The following is a 20,412-nucleotide window of genomic DNA, read 5'->3' as shown; positions in this document are numbered from 1 at the left end:
GCGCTGTATTGAATTAACAGTGTATTTCCTGTCATGTACTGGCGTATCATGACGTATCATGACTCAGTAGGACATGACTTAAAATTGCTAACATTTCTGTGTTTTGTTTCGTCCGTTACAGTTGTCTTAACTTTTACTCCTTTAAGTCACACTATACTTTGTCATGGAATAAAAAAAAATATTGCTCATCGCAGTACCCAATTGTGTTACTTTGCATCATAGCTTATGGTCATTTATTTGTTTCTTCAGCTGGTGGAGCGTCTCCGAGGCGAGAGCGCCATAGCCCTGTGGCGCGCCGCCCGCGCCACGTCGCTGGCGGCGCGCGCGGCCTGCGCCTGCGCCGCGACGGCGGGCGAGCGCGGCGAGGGCGCTCCGCTGCCGCTGACCGCGCTCGCCGCCATATGGAGCGCGGCCATAGACAAGACCTACCAGCAGGTGTGCGCAACCTTTCGTTTAACCACTCAATTACCACAGTTTGAAAAAAGACGTTTGACGGCCTCTGTGGTGCAGTGGTAGGCGCAGTGGATTTACAAGATGGAGGTCCTGGGTTTGATCCCCGGCTGGGCAGATTGAGATTTTCTTAATTTATCCAGGTCTGGCTGGTGGGAGGCTTCGGGCGTGGCTAGTTACCACCCTACCGGCAAAGACGTACCGCCAAGCGATTTAGCGTTCCGGTACGATGCCGTGTAGAAACCGAAAGAGGTGTGGATTTTCATCCTCCTCCTAACAAGTTAGTCCGCTTCCATCTTAGACTGCATCATCACTTACCATCATGTGAGATTATAGTCAAAGGCTAACTTGTAAAGAATAAAAAAAAAAAGTTACACAAATACTGACAGCGGGTATTTTTTAGTCACTGCCACAAATTACGGATGACGTAATTGAACTAAAACAATGAACGAAATTGATCGTGTTCTTCATTGAAATCATCTGGAAATGTAACAAAGGTTGTATATCAATAAACTTGTTCACGCTAAAGTAGTCTCTATTACATTCAAAATAAGTTTTTAAGTCGATTGAGGAGTAGGCGCTTATATAATCTTTTATCAATTTGGTTTATCAGCCGGTGTACGCAACCTTTTATTTGACTTGATCTACCATCATGTGTGTCGAATCTTTCATTTAGCCTGATCACTAATCTAATTTTACCTAGCAGCAGGTGTACGCAAACTTTTTTATAACTTGACCTATCAGGTGTAGGTAACCTTTTTTTGTTTACCTAGAAACAGGTGTACGCAACCTTTAATTTGTTTTTGTCAGGACGAGCTGGGCGCGGTGAAGGTGATCCAGCGCGCGCTGTCGGCGGCGGCGGCGGACGTCAACAAGCTGGCAGCCTTCACGCAGGACAAGGAGTATGACGTCATGGCGCTCACTAACCGAGCCGCTGAAAAGGTGAGCGTGCCATCTAGTCCATTAAAAAACAAAGCGCCATCTCTGAGCATCATTCATAACTGCATCGCAACAGGAACAGGAAGAAAATGACCGGGGGAGCAAGATCCCCCGGATTTTTATTTACCCGGAAAAGGAGGTTAAGCCTCGAGGCCCGTAACCCCTACCCGGATTTACCATCTCGGAGAAGATGGCCTGCATGATAAAGTTTAGAAAAAGGGTTTGTTTCAAAGTTCTCTAAGAACGCCATCTAGTGGTAGTTTAAGATAACAAACACAGTTTGGGTTTGTTTCCAAGTTCTCTAAGAACGCCATCTAGTGGTAGTTTAGGATAACAAACAGAGTTTGGGTTTGTTTCCAAGTTCTCTAAGAACGCCATCTAGTGGTAGTTTAGGATAACAAACAGAGTTTGGGTTTGTTTCTAAGTTCTCTAAGAACGCCATCTAGTGGTAGTTTGATATAACAAACACAGTTTTACTGTGCCTGTAGATGGCAGCATGCATTTAAAAAGCCTTTTTATCCCATTCACAATCGTGCAAAGTTACTCTTAAAAAAAAATAAAGATTTATTTTCCTTGTACTCGCAGCCTACCCCGCCGATAGTGGTGCGCGCACAGCTGGTGAAGAAGCAGCTGGAGGAGACCAAGACCCTCACCATCCGCCTGGAGAACAAGGAGGCTGACATCAAGGAGCTGAGGAAGGCGCTCAAGGTATTTGTGTCGGACTTAGCCCGACCGGTGTTTTTCGTCCAAGTGACAGCTCTAGCGATATTATATTGAGTGTTTGTGTATGTCGGACATAGCCCGACCGGCATTTTACATTGAATTGACCGCTCTAGAGATATTACACTGAGCGGTTTCATTTGAACTAGGGGTACTAAATATTTGGCACTAAACTTATTATTAATATTATAATAATTTGACATCATATTATATTCTGACATATCATTATTATTTTATTTTATCAGACAGTAAATCATCTTAGTCATTTATAAATACTTTAAGTCAAATTACATAAGCTATTTCATATACATATTTGGTTGTGTACACATAAAAATCTGTTTGCTAATAAATTAGACTCAATCACAAGATTTATAATTTTCATTCATTTCATGTTATGTAAAAAGTAAAGTATTGGGGTTAATTACTTTTAAGCTACGAAGTTATATATAAACCTCCGTGGCGCAGTGGTATGCGTGGTAGATTTACAAAACGGAGGTCCTGTGTTCGATCCCCGGCTGGACCGATTGAGGTTTTCTTAATTGGTCCAGGTCTGGCTGGTGGGAGGCTTCAGCCGTGGCTAGTTACCACCGACCAACAAAGACGTACCGCGAAGCGATTTAGCGTTCCGGTGTGATGTGTAGATACCGAAAGGGGTGTGGATTTTCATCCTCCTCCTAACAAGTTAGCCCGCTTCCATCTTAGATTGCATCATCACTTACCATCAGGTGAGATTGTAGTCAAGGGCTAACTTGTAAAGAATAAAAAAAAAAGACTATTATTACCACCATTAGATTAAATTCAATTATGACGTAATCTTGACCTTTCAAAAGTGCTTGTAAACTAAGCCTAATTGAAATAAATGTTTTTTTTTTTATGAGTGGACTCGTCAACACCTTAAAGTTATGGGAAATACCCCCGAGCACTCTGTATAGATGTACTTACTTGCAGGCTAAGCAAGAGGAGCTATCAGAGATGCAGATCCGCCGCGAGCTCGGCGAGAGGAAGCTGGTGGCGGCGGCGCGCGACGCCGACCTGCGCGCGCAGCAGCTGCAGCGCCGGCTGGACGACGCGCAGAACCAGCTCAAGAGGTATGTCGGACTTAGCCCGACCGGCGTTTTACGTTATTACTTTGAGTGGTTTATTGTACGGCTAGAGTTTGAGTATGTCGGACTTAGCCCTCCCGGAGTTTTTATAGTGGAAGTCCAGCAGTACCATTATTACGTTGATTGGTTTATTGGACGGTTTGGGTATGTCGGACTTAGCCCGACCGGCGTTTTATATCGAAAGTATATCAGTACCGTTATTACGTTGAGTGGTTTATTGTACGGCTAGAGTTTGGGTATGTCGGACTTAGCCCGACCGGCGTTTTTAATCAAAAGTATAGCAGTGCCGTTATTACGTTGAGTGGTTTATTGTATGGCTACAATTTGGGTATGTCGGACTTAGCCTGATAGGCGTTTTACATCGAAAGCTTAGCAGTTTCGTTATTACGTTGAGTGGTTTATTTTAAGGCTACAGTTTGGGTATGTCGGATCAGCCCAACTGGTTCTTTGCGTGGAAATGAGAGGTCATGGCTACGTTGAGCGTCTATACAGAAAACACCAGAAGCCACGTTCAGCCGTCATTATAAAGCACGCATTGTATCCAATAATTGTACCTGTATAGCACGTCACACAACACCGCATACACAGAGTGGCTAGTGTTTAAACTAGTCGGGCATACTCCGACGATGCATTCCGTGAGCTTTAGCAGTGTTTTATAATAAATTAATAATCGCTTGTTCGTGAAATTACAACAAAAAAAAAGAGTCATTTCAACGGCTTCATGTCTATGAACGATCACACCGGGTGTTTTCTCCGTTCGGAGGGTTGACTATACGATATATTTTTTTGTAAATGTCGGACATAGCCCGACCAATATATTATCTTGAAATGGGAGCTGTGAGATAATTGTGTGAGATAACGTTGAGCGGTTGATTGTACGTATAAAGTTAACGTATATCGGATACTAGCTGACGCCGCGCGGTTTCACCCGCGTGGTTCTCGTTCCCGTAGGAATACGGGGATAATATATAGCCTTCCTCGATAAATGGGCTATCTAACAATGAAAAAATTTTTAAATTCGGACCAGAAGTTCCTGAGATAAGCGCGTTCAATCAAACAAACAAACAAACTCTTCAGCTTTATAATATTAGTATAGATTGACGGATCGTCAAAATGTGAGCAGTAGCGTGAATACATCGGTTATGTATGGTTTAACACACACATACGCACACATACACACAGACACACACTCCTGCAAAAATAAATTTAATTTTAACGTACGTAATTTTCAATGTTTGTAATGTTTGAATAAATAGTAATTTTGTTATTTCCAGGAAAGAGAAAGAGTTTGAAGAGACAATGGATCACCTACAACAGGACATCGACTCGCTGGAGACTGAACGCGGCGCTTTGAGAGACAAACTGAAGTTGTATGCAAAGAGAGGCACGCATCACGGTAAGTTATATAAAATTAAGTAGAAATCAAACATGGTTGGTTTTCTTATAGTTAACTTTGTTGGTGTATGTCCGACAAGATCAATACTCTTCGGATTCACATATACGCTATTTAACATGTTTTTTTTTTTCAAATTGTTTGAATTAATTAAGTTCTTTTTTATTTCATATATATTTTTTAAAATATTGTAAATGCAATAATGCATCAGATTCCGAACATCAAATTATATGCGACAATTTAATGGTTTCATATATCGATAAATGTCGGATAGTCTAAACATAAATTTTGTTACTTTAATTTCATGTTGAAAGTCAAAGACTTTACAAAACACACGAAACGGTTAATAAGTCATGTTCTGTTTTATTATTTTCTTTATTTTTGATGTGTAACATCTATAGCTACACGTAAAACCGTAATTTCTGGCGTGGCGACGCATGCCGTGGGGACGCGTCGCCACGCTTTATGATGGTATATATACAGTCTATATACAGTAGTGTGTACGGTGTGGCGACGCGTCGTCATGTGCATTTTGCTGTGCGATTCTCTCCCACTCGATCCGACGCTAAGCCATCTCTGTCGCTACACTGAGCTCGGACACCTATAGTGTAAACTCCGTAATGTATACAGTGTTGTTTAACTTTTACAAAATAATGTCGATGTTTGACATCTGCCAGGCTTCCCGTGACGTCTCACAGTTTTTTTTTATAATACTTGAGTATACATGTGGGATTGCAGCGTTAATTTAGATATTTTCCAATTATTTTCATGTATACAAACTAACGTCATTCATATTTTTGTCGGACATACACCAACAAGAATTTCGTGTTTACAACTGTATAGATTATACAGCAGAAGTGTTTTATCCATGTCGGACTTACGCCGACACTTCGTCGGACATACGCCGACGTGTACTATTTAGGCTGATGTTGGTATACCTTATGTGCAGCAATGGCGTCACCGGTGTCAGCGCGCGAATACCCACGTAAGCGTTACCTCCACGTGATCTAACTGCATGTTTGTTTGTTTTCTAATATATCCGTAATTGTTTAATGCTGGAAACACAATCGTAACACCACACTTGAAAATAATCTATATCTTATTGGCGTTAATTTTTTTAGATGTAATTTTTTATGTACCGTTTTAACTAAAAAAGCCTCAGAAGTGTGACAATAGTCCAAACGATAAAAATCATTATAAGTCCGCAAGTCTATGAAGAACAGTGGCGTGCACAGGGTTCGCAACTACGGTAGGCACTGTACGTGCAAATAGTACAAAATAGAAAATTCCAATAAAGGTTCGTAATAAATTCTCAGGATATGCAGTGCGTTTATGCATCTATGAAGTGGACTGATGAAGACATAATGAGATTTTGTTGGCAATAGCGGCAAATAGGATTTTTTTCTGATGTAAAGTACGATCCAGCTTTCTCAAGTGACTGATTAGTAATTTAACGTAAACCAAACAAGAATTGTCGATATTTAAGGTACGGTCGACAATATGTTTTTATATAAAACCTACTATTGATTTTAGTGCAAAATCACTACCTAGTACTTTTTTTCAACAACAACAAGTATTTTTTTCGTTTCAATCTGGCTTCGCAATACATTTAGCTAGTCATCAAGTAATATTTTTTATATTACTTGATGACTATTAGAACGTATTACTATATATACGTATTACTATTAGAACGAAAGTGGTCAAATATATATCTGGCAAGTCCAATGATATCACTCCCATGATATGCAGGTGACAGGAAGAAATCGTGTGTGGTTTTTCATTTATCGACTATCACATAAAACACTCTTGCTCAACCTCCACTTCACTTGGGCACCTTTACAGAACTATATATTGAATAAAATGCATTTTTATGCAAGAAAACTCGAAAAATCGATGAAAATAAAACAATAGCTACATGTGATTCCTACGATTTACCCGCCAAAACTTTAACCTAACCCAACCAGCATAAATCGTAAATTCCAAAAAAACCGAAACAATAATAAACTACTTTTTTTCCAAAACCTTCCTTTAATATTTTAAAGCGAATTTGCGTTTGTTTAGCGGTGGTGATAGCGGCACCGACCCCCAAAAGCGTTAATCGTAAGCCATAGAATAATCGATGTTGCATCCATTTTGGTTTAGCATGTCTGTGTTTTGTCCTTATTTTGCAGCTGTATCATTAACTTAGTATAAGTCAGATTACAGAGCTTCAGTTTTAACTGAGCAGTTTTAACGAGAGTTTAACTATACCATTTTAATTGTACAGTATTATCTGTACAGTTTTAACTATACAATTTTAATTGTACAGTATTAACTATACCGCATTATCTGTACAGTTTTATCTATACCATTTTAATTGTACAGTATTAACTATACCGTATTATCTGTACAGTTTTATCTATACCATTTTAATTGTACAGTATTAACTATACCGTATTATCTGTACAGTTTTATCTATAACATTTTAATTGTAGAGTATTAACTATACAGTTTTTACTATACCAGTTTAATCATTTTAATTGTACAGCATTAACTGTACAGTTTTAACTATACGATTTTAATTGTACAGTATTAACTATACAGTTTTAACTGTACAGTTTTATCTAATCGAAATATCTGTCAAAATCTGTACAATTAAAACTGGCACTACACACGGAAAATGTAACTGGCCAGTTAGACTACTGTTAAAACTGCTCGTCTGTAGCCCGGTAAAATAAAGAGGTGATATGTGGTATTTAGTTTGTTCGTTATTATCTAACTCAAAATATTGTCAAGCTATTTTTTTTTAATTCTTTAACCATTAGAAAGCCACGTTATTTGTGAGTGTCATTGGCGTATGAAACCGCGAGGCGTTTGCTAGACAGAGATAAGAAAGAAAATACTCGAGTAATTTTTCAACAGGAAAATCATACTGGATATTAATATTATAACATCTTGCCATATGCTTATTTTTCTGCATGGACGTGTATATAACAAAACTATGTATAAAACATAATGTTCTAATCTTTTAAATAATACTAAGCTTAAGTAAAATAATAATTAATTCATTAAAAATACTCATAATTATGTGATAATTACTGACAAGTGCTTTTTCTTTTTTTTTGTGTATATTTGGTGTAAATTGTAATTTTTACTTCATAAACCAATAATAAACTAATGTAAATAAATAAATATTTTTTTAACTATAAATTATTTGATTAAAGTTTAATAATTTTTACCGTCATAGATTTATATTAGTTTGCGTTTTTCCATATTATCACAACTAGTTTATGATAAATTAAAAAATAATCACAGAATATATTATTATTATATATTTATAAACAGACGATTCAAAATTAACGTATAGCACGCGGCCTGTAAGTTGAACTTTACGCAGTAGTCCATCCCAGTCTTAGACCATTAAAAAGAAAGGACCTGCCTCGTAAACCTTTACCCCTCTGTCAAAGATCAAGAATCAATGATCTAACGCGTTTATAAAAACTGTTGCTATAGAATCTATGTTTTATTATTGTAATCGTTTTCGTCGTGTAAAGAGCTCCCTGAAAATGCCGGTTTGTGTAGTTGAATGCCATAAAAACGGCTAAAAACTTGTAGTTTAGTAAAAGATGGAGTAACGTTTCATTTGTAAGTATTTCTACCATAATTTTATCAAATTTGTAATAAAAACGATTTCTAAAAAGAATCGATTCTTTTGACGGAACAGCAAAAAATCGATCAAGTAATCGAACATTCTATATATATATTCTGTGGATAGTCTAAGTGATGTGTTGGTTAGTCTGTGTAAATAAATACGCGTGTGTGTATTGCGAGTTAATTATATAGTTGTAGTGTGTGGACACAGAATATACTTAATGGTGTTAAATGTTTTCGATGTGTGAGTTTACATCGACCCCCTCAAAAACGACAGACTTTTTTGTTGGTGAATTTGGGTGCGAAACAGGTCCATTCTTTTTAACGGTCTAAGATCTTAGTCCATAACACTTTTGCTAACTGTACTTGCGCAAACAAAAGTCATTATGGTTCAACTTACGTGCCTGTACCTGTTGTTTTTACTGAATATACAAAATTTAACGTGAAAATTTCAGAAGAGACCCCAACGAAGGTGTCTCCAGGCATCGTGGCTGGTGAAGTTAATGAAGCCCTGCAGCATCAGCTTAAAGCTCTCAGCTGGTGAGGAGTTGTTCATTTATTTCATCATCATCATTATCAGGCGATAGACGTCCACTGCCGGACATTGGCCTCTTGCATGGACCTCCAAGCACAACGGTCTCGAGCCGCCAGCATCCAGCGGCACCCTGCAACCCGCTTGATATCCTCGGCCCACCTAGTGGGGGGTCGACCAACACTGCGCTTTACGGTGCTTTATAGGATAGTTTATAAGACATTCAAGTTGTAAATGAATATTTACAACTTGATATTTTATTATAGTAGGCAACTAGTTGTGTGCGAACTGAATTGCACTTTATTGTGTTGTAGTAAGAGTTGTTATTTATTTAAAAGACGTGGAATAGACACCTTCTGTACAATGGGGATGATGACTAGGTTTGAATAAATTGATTTTTATGATACATTCAGGTAAATAAGGTCAATGTTAACTAATTTATAAAAAAAAGCAAAGAATGTTTGGATAGATGCAAAATAAATGAGATTATAAAATTTCAAAATCTATCAATTTTTTTTTATCGTAATTAAATAAAAAATCATACAGTTTTAGCTTCCTTACATTAAATGTGACATTTTTCAATAAATGAACTATAAACATAAACGCACAAATAACACAGATATTAGTGATTATGTTTTAACGCCCATAAAAATCTAACGATCAGCGAGCCAACGACGTCACTAAATCGTGCCATTTTGTATGGAGCGTTTTTCGCTGCAAATCTGACCCTTTAAATCCCTGTAGCTCCGAAAGTGATGATCGCAGATACCCTGTTACTTTTACAAAATTGCTTTACTATTAGCATACTCTTAATTTATATACAATTTAAAAAACTGTCATCATCCCTATTATATATTCTGTGTCACAGGACGGTGGAGCGCGAGCGCGTGGCGCGCGTGGCGGCGTGCGCGCGCGCGGACCGCGCGGCGCTGCGGGCGCTCCGCCCCCTGCACCACCCCGCCGCGCCCGCCGCCGCGCAGCGCCGCGCCGCCGCCGCCGCGCTCGAGCGGCAGCTCGCGCAGCTGCACACTGTGAGTACCATTCATGGGGAAAAAAAATGCTTTTTTATTCTTTACTAGCTGACGCCGCGCGGTTTCACCCGCGTGGTTCCCGATCCCGTAGGAACACACTAAATTTAAAAAAAAAAACTTGTTTGTATTTTGGTAAAATAAAATAAAATAAAAATAGCTTTATTTCCTTACGACTACAGACATTTTTTTGAAAATTATTATTAAGGTTTACAAGTTTTATAGATTGTTAGTAGGTTAGTTGATATTATACTAATTTTTTTATATTATGTTAGTAATGTTAATTTTTCATTTTATTATTCTTTTTCGTAAGGACTGCAATATAGCAGTGAAAGCCTCCTCCAATTGTAGCCATTGTATTCTGTCTCTGGCTGTTCGTAGCCATGTTTTACCTGCAACCCTGACTATATCGTCACTCCACCTTCTTAATGGTCAACCCCGTTTGCGTTTTGAGTCTCGTGGGTACCAGTTTGTAACAATTTGGGACCATCTATCGTCTGATGTTCTTTGTATGTGGTCTGCCCATTTCCATTTAAGGCGGAGAACATGTCGAGCAGCATCTTTAGCTTGGGTTCTTTTCCTGATGACTTCGTTTTCAACTCTGTCACTTAATTTTAGTTTCAAAAAACTACGCTCCATGCCCCTTTGGCATTTGCTCACTTTGTCCAGGGTGTTTTTATTTATTGGCCAGGTTTGGGCTGCGTATGTCAAACAAGGTGTAAGGCAAATGTCCATTGCTTTTTTTTTCATTTTGTGTGTATTTTGGTATTGTGTAAATAATTAGAACTCTTGTATACAGGAGTGGACGCTTTTCGTGGCGCGCTCGGGCCTGGTGCAGTTCCCGTCTGAGCCGAGCAAGTACGCGCGCGCGCTGCAGCAGCACAAGGAGAAGCAGAGAGAGGCCAGGCGCAAGCTGGAGGTATGCATATCCGGCTCGAAAGCTCATTTGTAGCCAGGCACAAAAACACACGGTTAAATTATAAAAAACCTAAATGACCCCTGGTTTAAGAGGATAAAATATGACACTAACAAATAAGGTGTCTTTCTACTGGTAAAAGAATTGTTAAAATCAGTTTAGTAGATCCAGACATATATATTTCGGAGAGTGCTCACAGGATCTTTTTAATCTAGTCCCTCCATCCCCATTCTACCACAGAACAGCGAGACACCGTGCAAATTGGCATCCTTTTGTTGTCGATGTCCAGTCGACTCGCACAAAACGTTTCGCATCGACGTTTCTAATAAGAACAGCGAAGATGTGGAACAGCTTCTGTGTTTCCTAACACTTATGATTTGTGCACCTTCAAGACAAGAGTGAATAGGCATTTTGTAGGCAAGCGCGCTCCAACCTAGACCTCATCATTGCTTTCCACCAGGCATGATTGTAGTCAAGCTCAAGTCTATTATGAATAAATTAAAAAAAACAAAAGAGATTGCACCCCCTACAATACCTCCAACTTAATTTTTAAATTAAGATGCTCAGGTATGCAGGTTTCCTCGCGATGTTTTCCTTCACCGTTTGAGACACGTGATATTTAATTTCTTAAAATGCACATATAAAATTGAGGTGCATGCCCCGGACCGCATTCGAACCTATGCCCCCCAAATCGAAGGCTAGATCATATCCACTGGGCTATCACGTCTCTCCCGATCCGACGTGCTATTATATCTTAATTCATATTATTAATGAATTTTAGGACGTCGGGTTATTAAGGTCCATTAAACCTAGGAAGTCTTTAATGACATATCTTTTTATTTGTTTGTTTCCTTGTTTTGTGGTATACAAATAAAGTGTATCTATACTTATAATAAATCTGTAGAGAGGTCAATTCTGTACATGAAATATATTTCCAAAATAACTATCAGGGGGTGATTAGTGACCGATGCTGATGCCAAAAATGCAGTCAGTAAAATCTGTCTGTCTGTCTGTATTTTCGTTACAGAAACAAAAACTACTCGACGGATTTTAAAGAAACTTGGTACAATTATTCTTCATACTCCTGGGCAGGTTATAGTATACTTTTCATCACGCTACGATCAATAGGAGCAGAGCAGTGAAGGGAAATGATGGGAAAACGAGAGAAGTTACTCCAGTTTTACAGCAATACTACTGTAAGGGCTGGATTAAAGAGGCCTAAAGGCGGACGATAGTAAATAAATAAAATTTATACTAGCTCACCGAGTTTCGTCTTCCACAGGCCCGGCTTTCGGCGCTGCAGGCCGAGGTACGCGGCCTAGTGTCTCTGCACCGGCCGTGGCGCTGCGTCGAGGCGGACTTTGCAGACTTCCCAGCGCCAGAGTTGACCGCCGTAAGACTTCTGTGCTTTGTTTAGGGTTCCGTGCCCTATGGGTAAAACGGGACCCTGTTTATTTATTAGAAAGAAAGGTCAACAGCGTTGCTAAACATGAAATTAAAAATGAACAAAAGGAGGCCGTTTTTTCATGTTTTGTTGGGCTCAGATTTAATGAACGAACCGTTACTGTGACCCAAATTTTAAGAAAAAACACAATTCAAAAGATATTTACGGATGAAATTAGTCGGGCATACTCCGTCGTTGTATCACGCCTTGTTTAATAATAAATTAAGATGAAGAACAATCACGATAGTTTGAAATGTATAATATTAGCAACAGTGAATTTTTATTATTTTTTTTGTGATTTTGATTTTTTATAAAATAAAAAATATTTCGTCATTTTATTTCGCTGTAACGTGGTATACCTAAAATGGTCGGTCTCTTTTCCTTAGAGGCACTAGAGATCTTCAGTTTTAAGTACACAGTTGTAACTATACAGATTTATCGGCACATTTTAACTGTGCAATATTAACTATTATTATATAGTTTTATCTATACCGTTTTTACTATACTGTTTTAACTATACAGTTTTATGTGTACAGTTTTAACTATAGCGTTTTAACTATACAGTTTTATCTGTACAGTTTTAAATATACCGTTTTAACTATACAGTTTTATGTGTACAGTTTTAACTATACCGTTTTAACTATACAGTTTTATCTGTACAGTTTTAACTATACCGTTTTAACTGTACAGTATTATTAACTATACAGTTTTATCTGTAAAGTTTCAACTATACCGTTTTAATTGTACAGTATTATCTAACCAAAATCATTAGAACGAACCGAACTGTACTGTAGATAGTGATGTGTGTACTGTGTACTGTACTTATATATGTATTTACTGACGTCCAGGCGCTGAGCGCGAGGTCTGTGGACGTGGGAGTGATCAAGTTCCCCGCGCCGGAGCCCATGAGTGACGACACCATCTACGTCACGCCCACGCAGCTCGCCAGGTGAACAGCTCCCCTTCCTCATCCTCCTCCTCATTATCCTCTTCCTCCTCCTCATTCTCCTCCTCTCGGAACGCCAAATCGCTTGAAAATTTCAATTTATAAACATTATTTGACAATACGAGTCAAAACGCCTGTTGACTATCATCATCATCATCATCATCATCATCATCATCATATCAGCCGATGGACGTCCACTGCAGGACATAGGTCTTTTGTACGATACTGAGCCACCTGCATCCAGCGAATGTCTGCGACTCGCTTGATGTCGTCAGTCCACCTGGTGAGGGGTCGGCCAACACTGCGCTTACTAGTGCGGGGTCGCCAGTCCCGCACTTTGGGACCCCAACGTCCATCGGCTCTTCGAACTATGTGCCCCGCCCATTGCCACTTCAGCTTCGCAACTCGTTGAGCTATGTTGGTGACTTTGGTTCTTCTTCGGTGGTAATTAGCCAATTAATAAAAATAATTGACTAATTACCACCATTAATAAACACCAATAAGACAAGTCCAAGGGTATGCAGTACTTTAATGCATGTATGAAGTGCCCGCCACTGGGCGGATGCCTTCCTAAGCCAATTTAGGAAATATAAAATTCTAAACTGACCCTTGCTGGAAATCGAACCTTGGACCTTCAGTACAGAACCACAGCAAAATTATTTCTATTCTGTTTCTCAGGTTACGTGAAATAGTGTCAGAGCTGAGCTCGGACGAAGTTCAACTGGACCTCAAGCAGCTCGACGACACTGTCTGCGCCGCTTGAGCAGAGAGATAAGAGAGATTGGAGAATAGAGTATAGAGAGATGAGAGAGAGAAGTCATTATAGTCTAAGATCCGGCATTAGAAATGTATACCCTCATCTGTTATTATTAGTGACTAGCAGACGCCCGCACTTCGTCCGCGTGGAATTTAGTTTTCACAAATCACTCGGGAACCAAGGATTTTCCGGGATAAAAAGTAGCCTATGTGTTAATCCAGAGTAAAATCTATTTCCATTCCAAATTTCAGCTAAATCGCTTCAGTAGTAGCGGCGTTAAAGAGTAACAAACATCCAAACATCCATACAAACTTTCGCGTTTATAATATTAGTAGGATAAGAAATCATTAACAACCCATATTCGGCTCACTGCTGAGCTCGAGTCTCCTCTCAGAATGAGAGGGGTTAGGCCAATAGTCCACCACGCTGGCCCAATGCGGATTGGCAGACTGCACACACGCAGAGAATTAGGAAAATTCTCAGGTGTGCAGGTTTCCTCACGATTTAATTTCTTAAAATGCATATAATAAATGATAAACAATGTTAGCCACAAACTGTCAATTATTTACACGTTTCTGAAAAGCAACCGTCAGTACCCACGCGGCATACTATACAAGTCATGCACGCAATGACCAACACACGATCAATTATAGTCGTGGGTGCTACAGAAACGTGAGAATAATTGACCGTTTGTGCCTATTCTATCACTTCTCATCCCAAATAAAGAACAGATGAGTGTTATATTTCTTATGTCGGATCTTGTACTATTAGAAGGAGATTGAAGACAAACACTATTGATTATAAAATGTAAAAAGACACAATGTTATTTATTAATAATGTCAACTAGACTTTTGGAGAACATCATTTAATCTTATTAAGCTACTGATAATTAATTTTTTTATACAGGGACTTATATTTAGCTAGATGCCGTTTGTTCGCTCAATATATTAAATCCAACTTCTTCTTCGCCTGAAATTGGACGGCAGTGAGATTGCACGGAAATTATTAATAAAATTAATGATTAAAGTATTATTATTTTTTAATTAACTATGTTTTTCTCTCATTTATTCATTAATGTCCTACTTTTTTTAATTAAACTTAATTTACTTACTTAACTTTTTTAAATTAATGTAAATTTAACAATTTTAATAAAATACAATGTAAATATAATACAAAACATTTTTCAAAATTTATAAAAAAATATTCAACCCTCCCGCTGCAGGACATTTGAGTGTCCAAGCAACCGGTGGTCAGGGTACAGAGTGAATATAGCGAAAAGTTGCGAATGGCACCAAGAAGCTTTCGCTTGAATCGTATCGAACTGCTGGATCAAAAATCTAATACAGAAGGCAGCTACTCTTGAGAAGGCGAGTATTGTGAGGAGGTTCCTCACTCTGGAGCCCTGACCACCGGTTGCTTGGGCACTCAAAAAACTTATAATTTTTAATTGTTTTGTATTATTAACATTATTATACAAATAGACAAATAAAATAAAAGAGAGTAATGATATAAAACATAAGCACTCATAAAATCAATCTTGAGAAATATGCGACTGATGGGTACTTACGGTCTCTAGCTAAATATTAGTCCCTGTTTTTATTTGTAGAAGGATTAGGTCATTGTCTGGTCGGTTTCATCCCGTATTATCGAATGTCAAATAAAACTTATTAGATATTGTTATATATTATATAATAACAAATTCTAATCTCTGTATAAATCGACCCATATACTGAGTTTATAATTATTGCATGGAGTAAAAAAAATAGTTTTTTAATAGGTTGTCTATGAAAAACCGTTGTTTCAATGTTAAAAGTTAAAATGTGAAGAACATTTTGACAGCAACAAATATACAACACAGAGTAAAGAATGATCCAAAATGAGTCTTTACAAGAAGCATGGTGAAACCGGTGAAATAGATAAAAATAAAAACGACATACGCATAAACAAACTTTTTCATAATTTGTATTTCAAAATTTAACACAACAATAATTAAGTACGTCAAATAATATCATATCTTTAGGTTTTGTGAACAGTTTTTAAAATATTTAAAAACATAAGACGCCATTTTTTTTGAATAATATTGAAAATGACTGCTACGACTGTTCGTATCGTACTGACTCGAAAATGTATTCGTTTTTAAAGTTTGTATTTGGAACGGCTACGACACCGTCGAGTCGACTCTATCTGCCTATTATTCATTAATCTGTGATAGACACATAAAATAGTCTGGTCGTAGAATCGGTCCGAAGTTGGCTCAGTCGAGTGCAAGTGTAACGGTAACTTGAGATGTAACGCGTTACGGTACCAAGCGGTTTACCCTCCCTTATGAAGTTATCATTTAAAAAAAAAATTGATCATGAACTCAGACCAATTATAGAAGGACCTATATCGCACTCATAGTCACGAACAAAATTGTCTGTCATTTTCAGAAGAAAACGAGCTTAGATTTGGTATATATCTTATACTAAACTAGAAGTTTTTGCCCGTTTTTTACACAATTGAATTACACAAAAAGGTATTTTTACGGAGCTCTTTAACCGACGAACACGATTACAACTATTTAACATCGATAGTATAGAGACAGTTTTTATAATCGCATTAGATCGTTGATCATATACTTTGACAGAAAAGTAACGTCTAGCGAGGCAGGTCCTATACAATAATTGGTCTGAGATCATGACTGAGTCCAAGCAATAATTGTAATACTGTATAGTTTCTGTAATGTACGCATCCACGCCACTTTAGACCTTAACGCTAAAGTCATACGGTCTGTGTTGCAAGGCGTACGGAATACTTGTAATTAATATAGTACTTATTGTGAACTAGCGGACGCCCGCGACTTTGTCCGCGTGACACTCGATGTAAACTTTCAACTACCACTACCCAACGCTACCCCTATCCTACCCCCTACCCTACCTTAGACTACCCTACCCCTACCTTTTCCTGAATTTTCTTTGCTATAAACCTCACGGAGCCCGAGACCTTTCCAACGAATGCAAAACCGTGGAAATCGGTTCGTGCGTTCTGGAGTTATAGCGTCAGGAAGGAAAACCCGACTTGTTTTTATATAGTAGATAATTATGAAATAAACGATTATTTATTGCTTCTTTAGTTTTATTTCATTGAAATGGGACCCAACAACTGTATATAAGGTAGGTACTGCTTCAGCTTTAAGTTTACAGATGTGAAACACAGAATAAAGAATATTTAAATGAAATGAAATGAATAATGAAATCCTCAGTGCATGTTCCGAGTGCCCTGAAAACCGTATCTTAAAGTATTGGCTTACCGTGCATCGCGATAGGAACAAGAAATGAAAAAAAAAATGTTTGCCTTCATAGAGAAATGATATATTTTAAATACCTATATTATTAGGTACTTTATTATAAATTTATTATTTGTATATTATCTGTGTATTTTAAATCAATCAATCAATCAATTTATTTCTTTGCAGATACATGTATTATTTATACAGATGTAGATGGTAAATGTATCTTGCCAATTAGGCATGCAAATTATTTATTAAGTATTTAATGATTCAAATGACAATTTCACCATTTAAAATGTACATATTTACAATTAAAATATGTAAATGGGTGTATAACCTGAAATAAAGAATTATTATTATTATTAATATTTAGAATGAGTCTTTACAAGCAGCGTGGTGAAGCCGGTGAAACCCATAAAAGAAAACAAACGTCACGCGTCTCCTTGACATCCGCTTAAAAAAAACTTTTTTCATAATTAAACACTAACAACAATTGCGTAAATTAATATAATACTTAATAAATAATTACCAATAAAAAAATACTCCATCTTATTTCTTTAGTTTTTGTAAACAGTTTTTAAAATATTTAAAAACATAAGACGCCATTTTGCTTGAATAATATTGAAAATTACTGATGTGACGCGTGGTGTTGTACTGACTCGAGAATGTCTTTTTAAATTTTGTAATAGGAACGGCTACGACACGGTTGTGTTTCGCTCTATCTGCTTATTATTCATTAATCTGTGATGTAAAAGTAAAGAAATGTATGCAGTAAAACGCTTGACTGCTATAATAGTTGCGTTACAAAAACTGTATTCAAAAGTGCCATCTGTAGCAACACTGTTAAACTACGACACAAGTAACCCCAGCGCCGACTCCGTTTAGTGGCATAATTGTGAACTAAGCTGGTGGAATAAAGCAAGTCCGACACGAGAGATGGCGCTACTAGACGTTGAGGGGAGCTAGAGTCCTTTTCTTGAAAGAAGTCCCGCGGCTAAAACCTGAACTAAAATTGACAGCGCCTTATACAAATAACAGAGCCTCAATAGTTTAACATTAAGAGCGGTCGGACTCATCACCGAGAGGCGGTGGTTCGATTCCCGCCCCGTTGGTCTATAGTCGTAACCACTCCTAGCACAGTCTTTGTCGACTAGTTGGAGGGAAATGGGAATATTGGTCAAAAATATAAAAAAAAAATATTGCAAATATTATTTAAAAAAAAAATAAGACCGCCATTACCAAATGACAGTGAGCGCAATTAAAACATTAGCGCCACGTCTAGGGGGCTTCTTTCATGAAAAGGATTATACAGAAGTTTTTCACCTGTCTTCAGGTCAAGTTTATTATATTTGTACACTCGTTTATTACAGATTAATCAATAATAGGCAGATGGAGCCCACGGAACACGACCGTGTCGTTTCCGTCACAAATACAAAATTCAAAAACGAATACATTCTCGATTCAGTACGACACGAAGCGTCACATCAGTAACTTTCAATATTATTCAAGAAAAATGGCGTCTGAAGTTTTAAATATTTTAAAATTGTTCATAAAAACTTAAGAAATAAGAGAGTATTATTTTATTGGTAATTATTATTGATTATAATAGTACTTTTCACTACTCTTGCTCAAAAACATTGTCATATTACCACTCCACATCGGGGCTAAACAAGCATTTCAGCCTCTAGGGGCTAAAGTAATTTTGTTTTTTTAATTTTTGTCTGTTACGAGTACTAGCCAAGTACTAGCCTACATGTATCTAAGTAGCCTACTTTTTAGTAAATAAAATCATCGTAGGTAAGGCCCTTCTTCTTCTTCTTTTGGCTTTATGGCTCCGCGCGTCGAGCGATTGAGCCAGAGGTCCTGATTGTTTGATAAAAATAAAACTTGAAATTGAGACTTTTGTTTTTTTTTATGGGTTTCAGCACGCAGTTTGTAAAGACTCACTCTGGTTATTAGTTGTATTTATTCATCATGTATAGACATTTACATTATCTGAAAATTAATTTTAACTTACCAATTTTTAAAATTAAACTCATGACTTCAGAATTCGTAACAGCACAAGCTAACTACTGCGCCTTACGTTACGTACTTTAGTAAGGAATGTAAAGCATTTAAATGAATCGCAGGGGACGTCGCTTTGTCGTTTGTATCGAAGCGCTATTTACTCTGCACTAGCGGATGCCCGTGACTTCGTCCGCCCTTATACCTCCTTAATCCGGCCCTGTCGCAATATCCGTTCTTAACGGACGTCTACTAAGTATAAACTACCTCTCTGACGAATTTTATCTTTGTACGGCAAATGGTTTCTGATATTTAGTAATGAGTGCTGCAGGAGGGGATAAATAATACCTATTTTCATCACATACCAAACCAAAACTACTTTTGTCCGTTGTACTTTTATTTAGTTAATATATTATGATTTTTTTTATTTTTCTTCAAATTAATTAACTTAAAATCAAACTTTTTGACTTTCATTTTAAGTTTTCGACTAATTTGTCACCATTAAACATACGTATACTTATAATCCAGTCAAATAGAAATAGGTTTTTCGCGTTTCTCAGATAAACAGTGAGTTTTATTACATCTAATAGTAGATTGTTATACAAGGGGCTAAACAGACCCATTATATACGAGGTATTTTTAGGACCTGAGACGTAAGGCGAGGGCCGCCTAAATAGAGACCGAGTTTATAATGGGTTTAAAGTTTTTTATTTATTTTTCAAAACAATCAGGGCCTTACCTATAATGATTCTATTTTCGAATAAAACCTCCTCCGTTTTATAGTAGGCTAGTACTTGGCTAGTACTCGTAACAGACAAGAATTAAAAAAACAAAATTACTTTAGCCCCTAGAGGCCGAAATGCTTGTTTAGCCCCGCTGTGGAGTGGTAATATGACAGTGTTTTTGAGCAAGAGTAGTGAAAACATATTTATTTATTTATTTGTAATGCCAACAATGACAGCAGAAAACATTATATATATAATGAGTTACAAAATTCTTGAACTACTGCAGCCATCTTTTACAGGCATTCACAACACTGCAGAGTCCGGTTAACAACTTAAAGAACATCCTATAATCTAAAATAATTTACCAAAAATTTACAATAATAATAAAATAATTAAAATGTCAAAATCAAGAAAGTTTACAATATTAATTAAAGTGTCAAAATCAAGTAGGTATGTCATTAATTGAGTTTAAGAAAGGGATGTCATTAATTAATAAATCTAATATATAAAATTCTCGTGTCGCGGTGTTCGACATTGAACTCCTCCGAAACGGCTCG

The 20,412-nt window shown here is 37.4% G+C and overlaps 2 protein-coding genes across 16 annotated transcripts in view; one reads left to right on the top strand and one right to left on the bottom strand.

Moving 5' to 3' along the window:
* LOC112055140 (dynactin subunit 1) overlaps positions 1-15,670 on the top strand; it is a 52,362-nt gene extending 36,692 nt beyond the window's left edge. For 5 of the 7 annotated variants that reach the window (XM_052889897.1, XM_052889894.1, XM_052889893.1 and 2 more), the window contains 13 exons: positions 250-435; positions 1,261-1,392; positions 1,975-2,097; positions 3,058-3,197; positions 4,487-4,608; positions 5,555-5,590; positions 6,667-6,705; positions 8,691-8,775; positions 9,636-9,798; positions 10,595-10,714; positions 11,994-12,104; positions 13,004-13,104; positions 13,780-15,670. In XM_052889897.1, the coding sequence (XP_052745857.1) occupies positions 250-435; positions 1,261-1,392; positions 1,975-2,097; positions 3,058-3,197; positions 4,487-4,608; positions 5,555-5,590; positions 6,667-6,705; positions 8,691-8,775; positions 9,636-9,798; positions 10,595-10,714; positions 11,994-12,104; positions 13,004-13,104; positions 13,780-13,864 (1,443 nt within the window). In that variant the 3' untranslated portion in view covers positions 13,865-15,670. The remainder of the gene's footprint in view (positions 1-249; positions 436-1,260; positions 1,393-1,974; positions 2,098-3,057; positions 3,198-4,486; positions 4,609-5,554; positions 5,591-6,666; positions 6,706-8,690; positions 8,776-9,635; positions 9,799-10,594; positions 10,715-11,993; positions 12,105-13,003; positions 13,105-13,779) is intronic. The other 2 variants (XM_052889895.1, XM_052889896.1) reach the window with 2 other exon arrangements.
* LOC112052834 (zinc finger protein 84-like) overlaps positions 1-20,412 on the bottom strand; it is a 387,100-nt gene that overhangs the window by 258,479 nt on the left and 108,209 nt on the right. The gene's annotated exons all lie outside the window — the stretch shown is intronic.

This window comes from Bicyclus anynana, chromosome 26 (genome assembly GCF_947172395.1).
Source record: "Bicyclus anynana chromosome 26, ilBicAnyn1.1, whole genome shotgun sequence".
NCBI classification, from domain to species: domain Eukaryota; kingdom Metazoa; phylum Arthropoda; class Insecta; order Lepidoptera; family Nymphalidae; genus Bicyclus; species Bicyclus anynana.
Note: the sequence above shows the minus strand (reverse complement) of the source record. Positions and strands in the feature narration are given on the sequence as shown.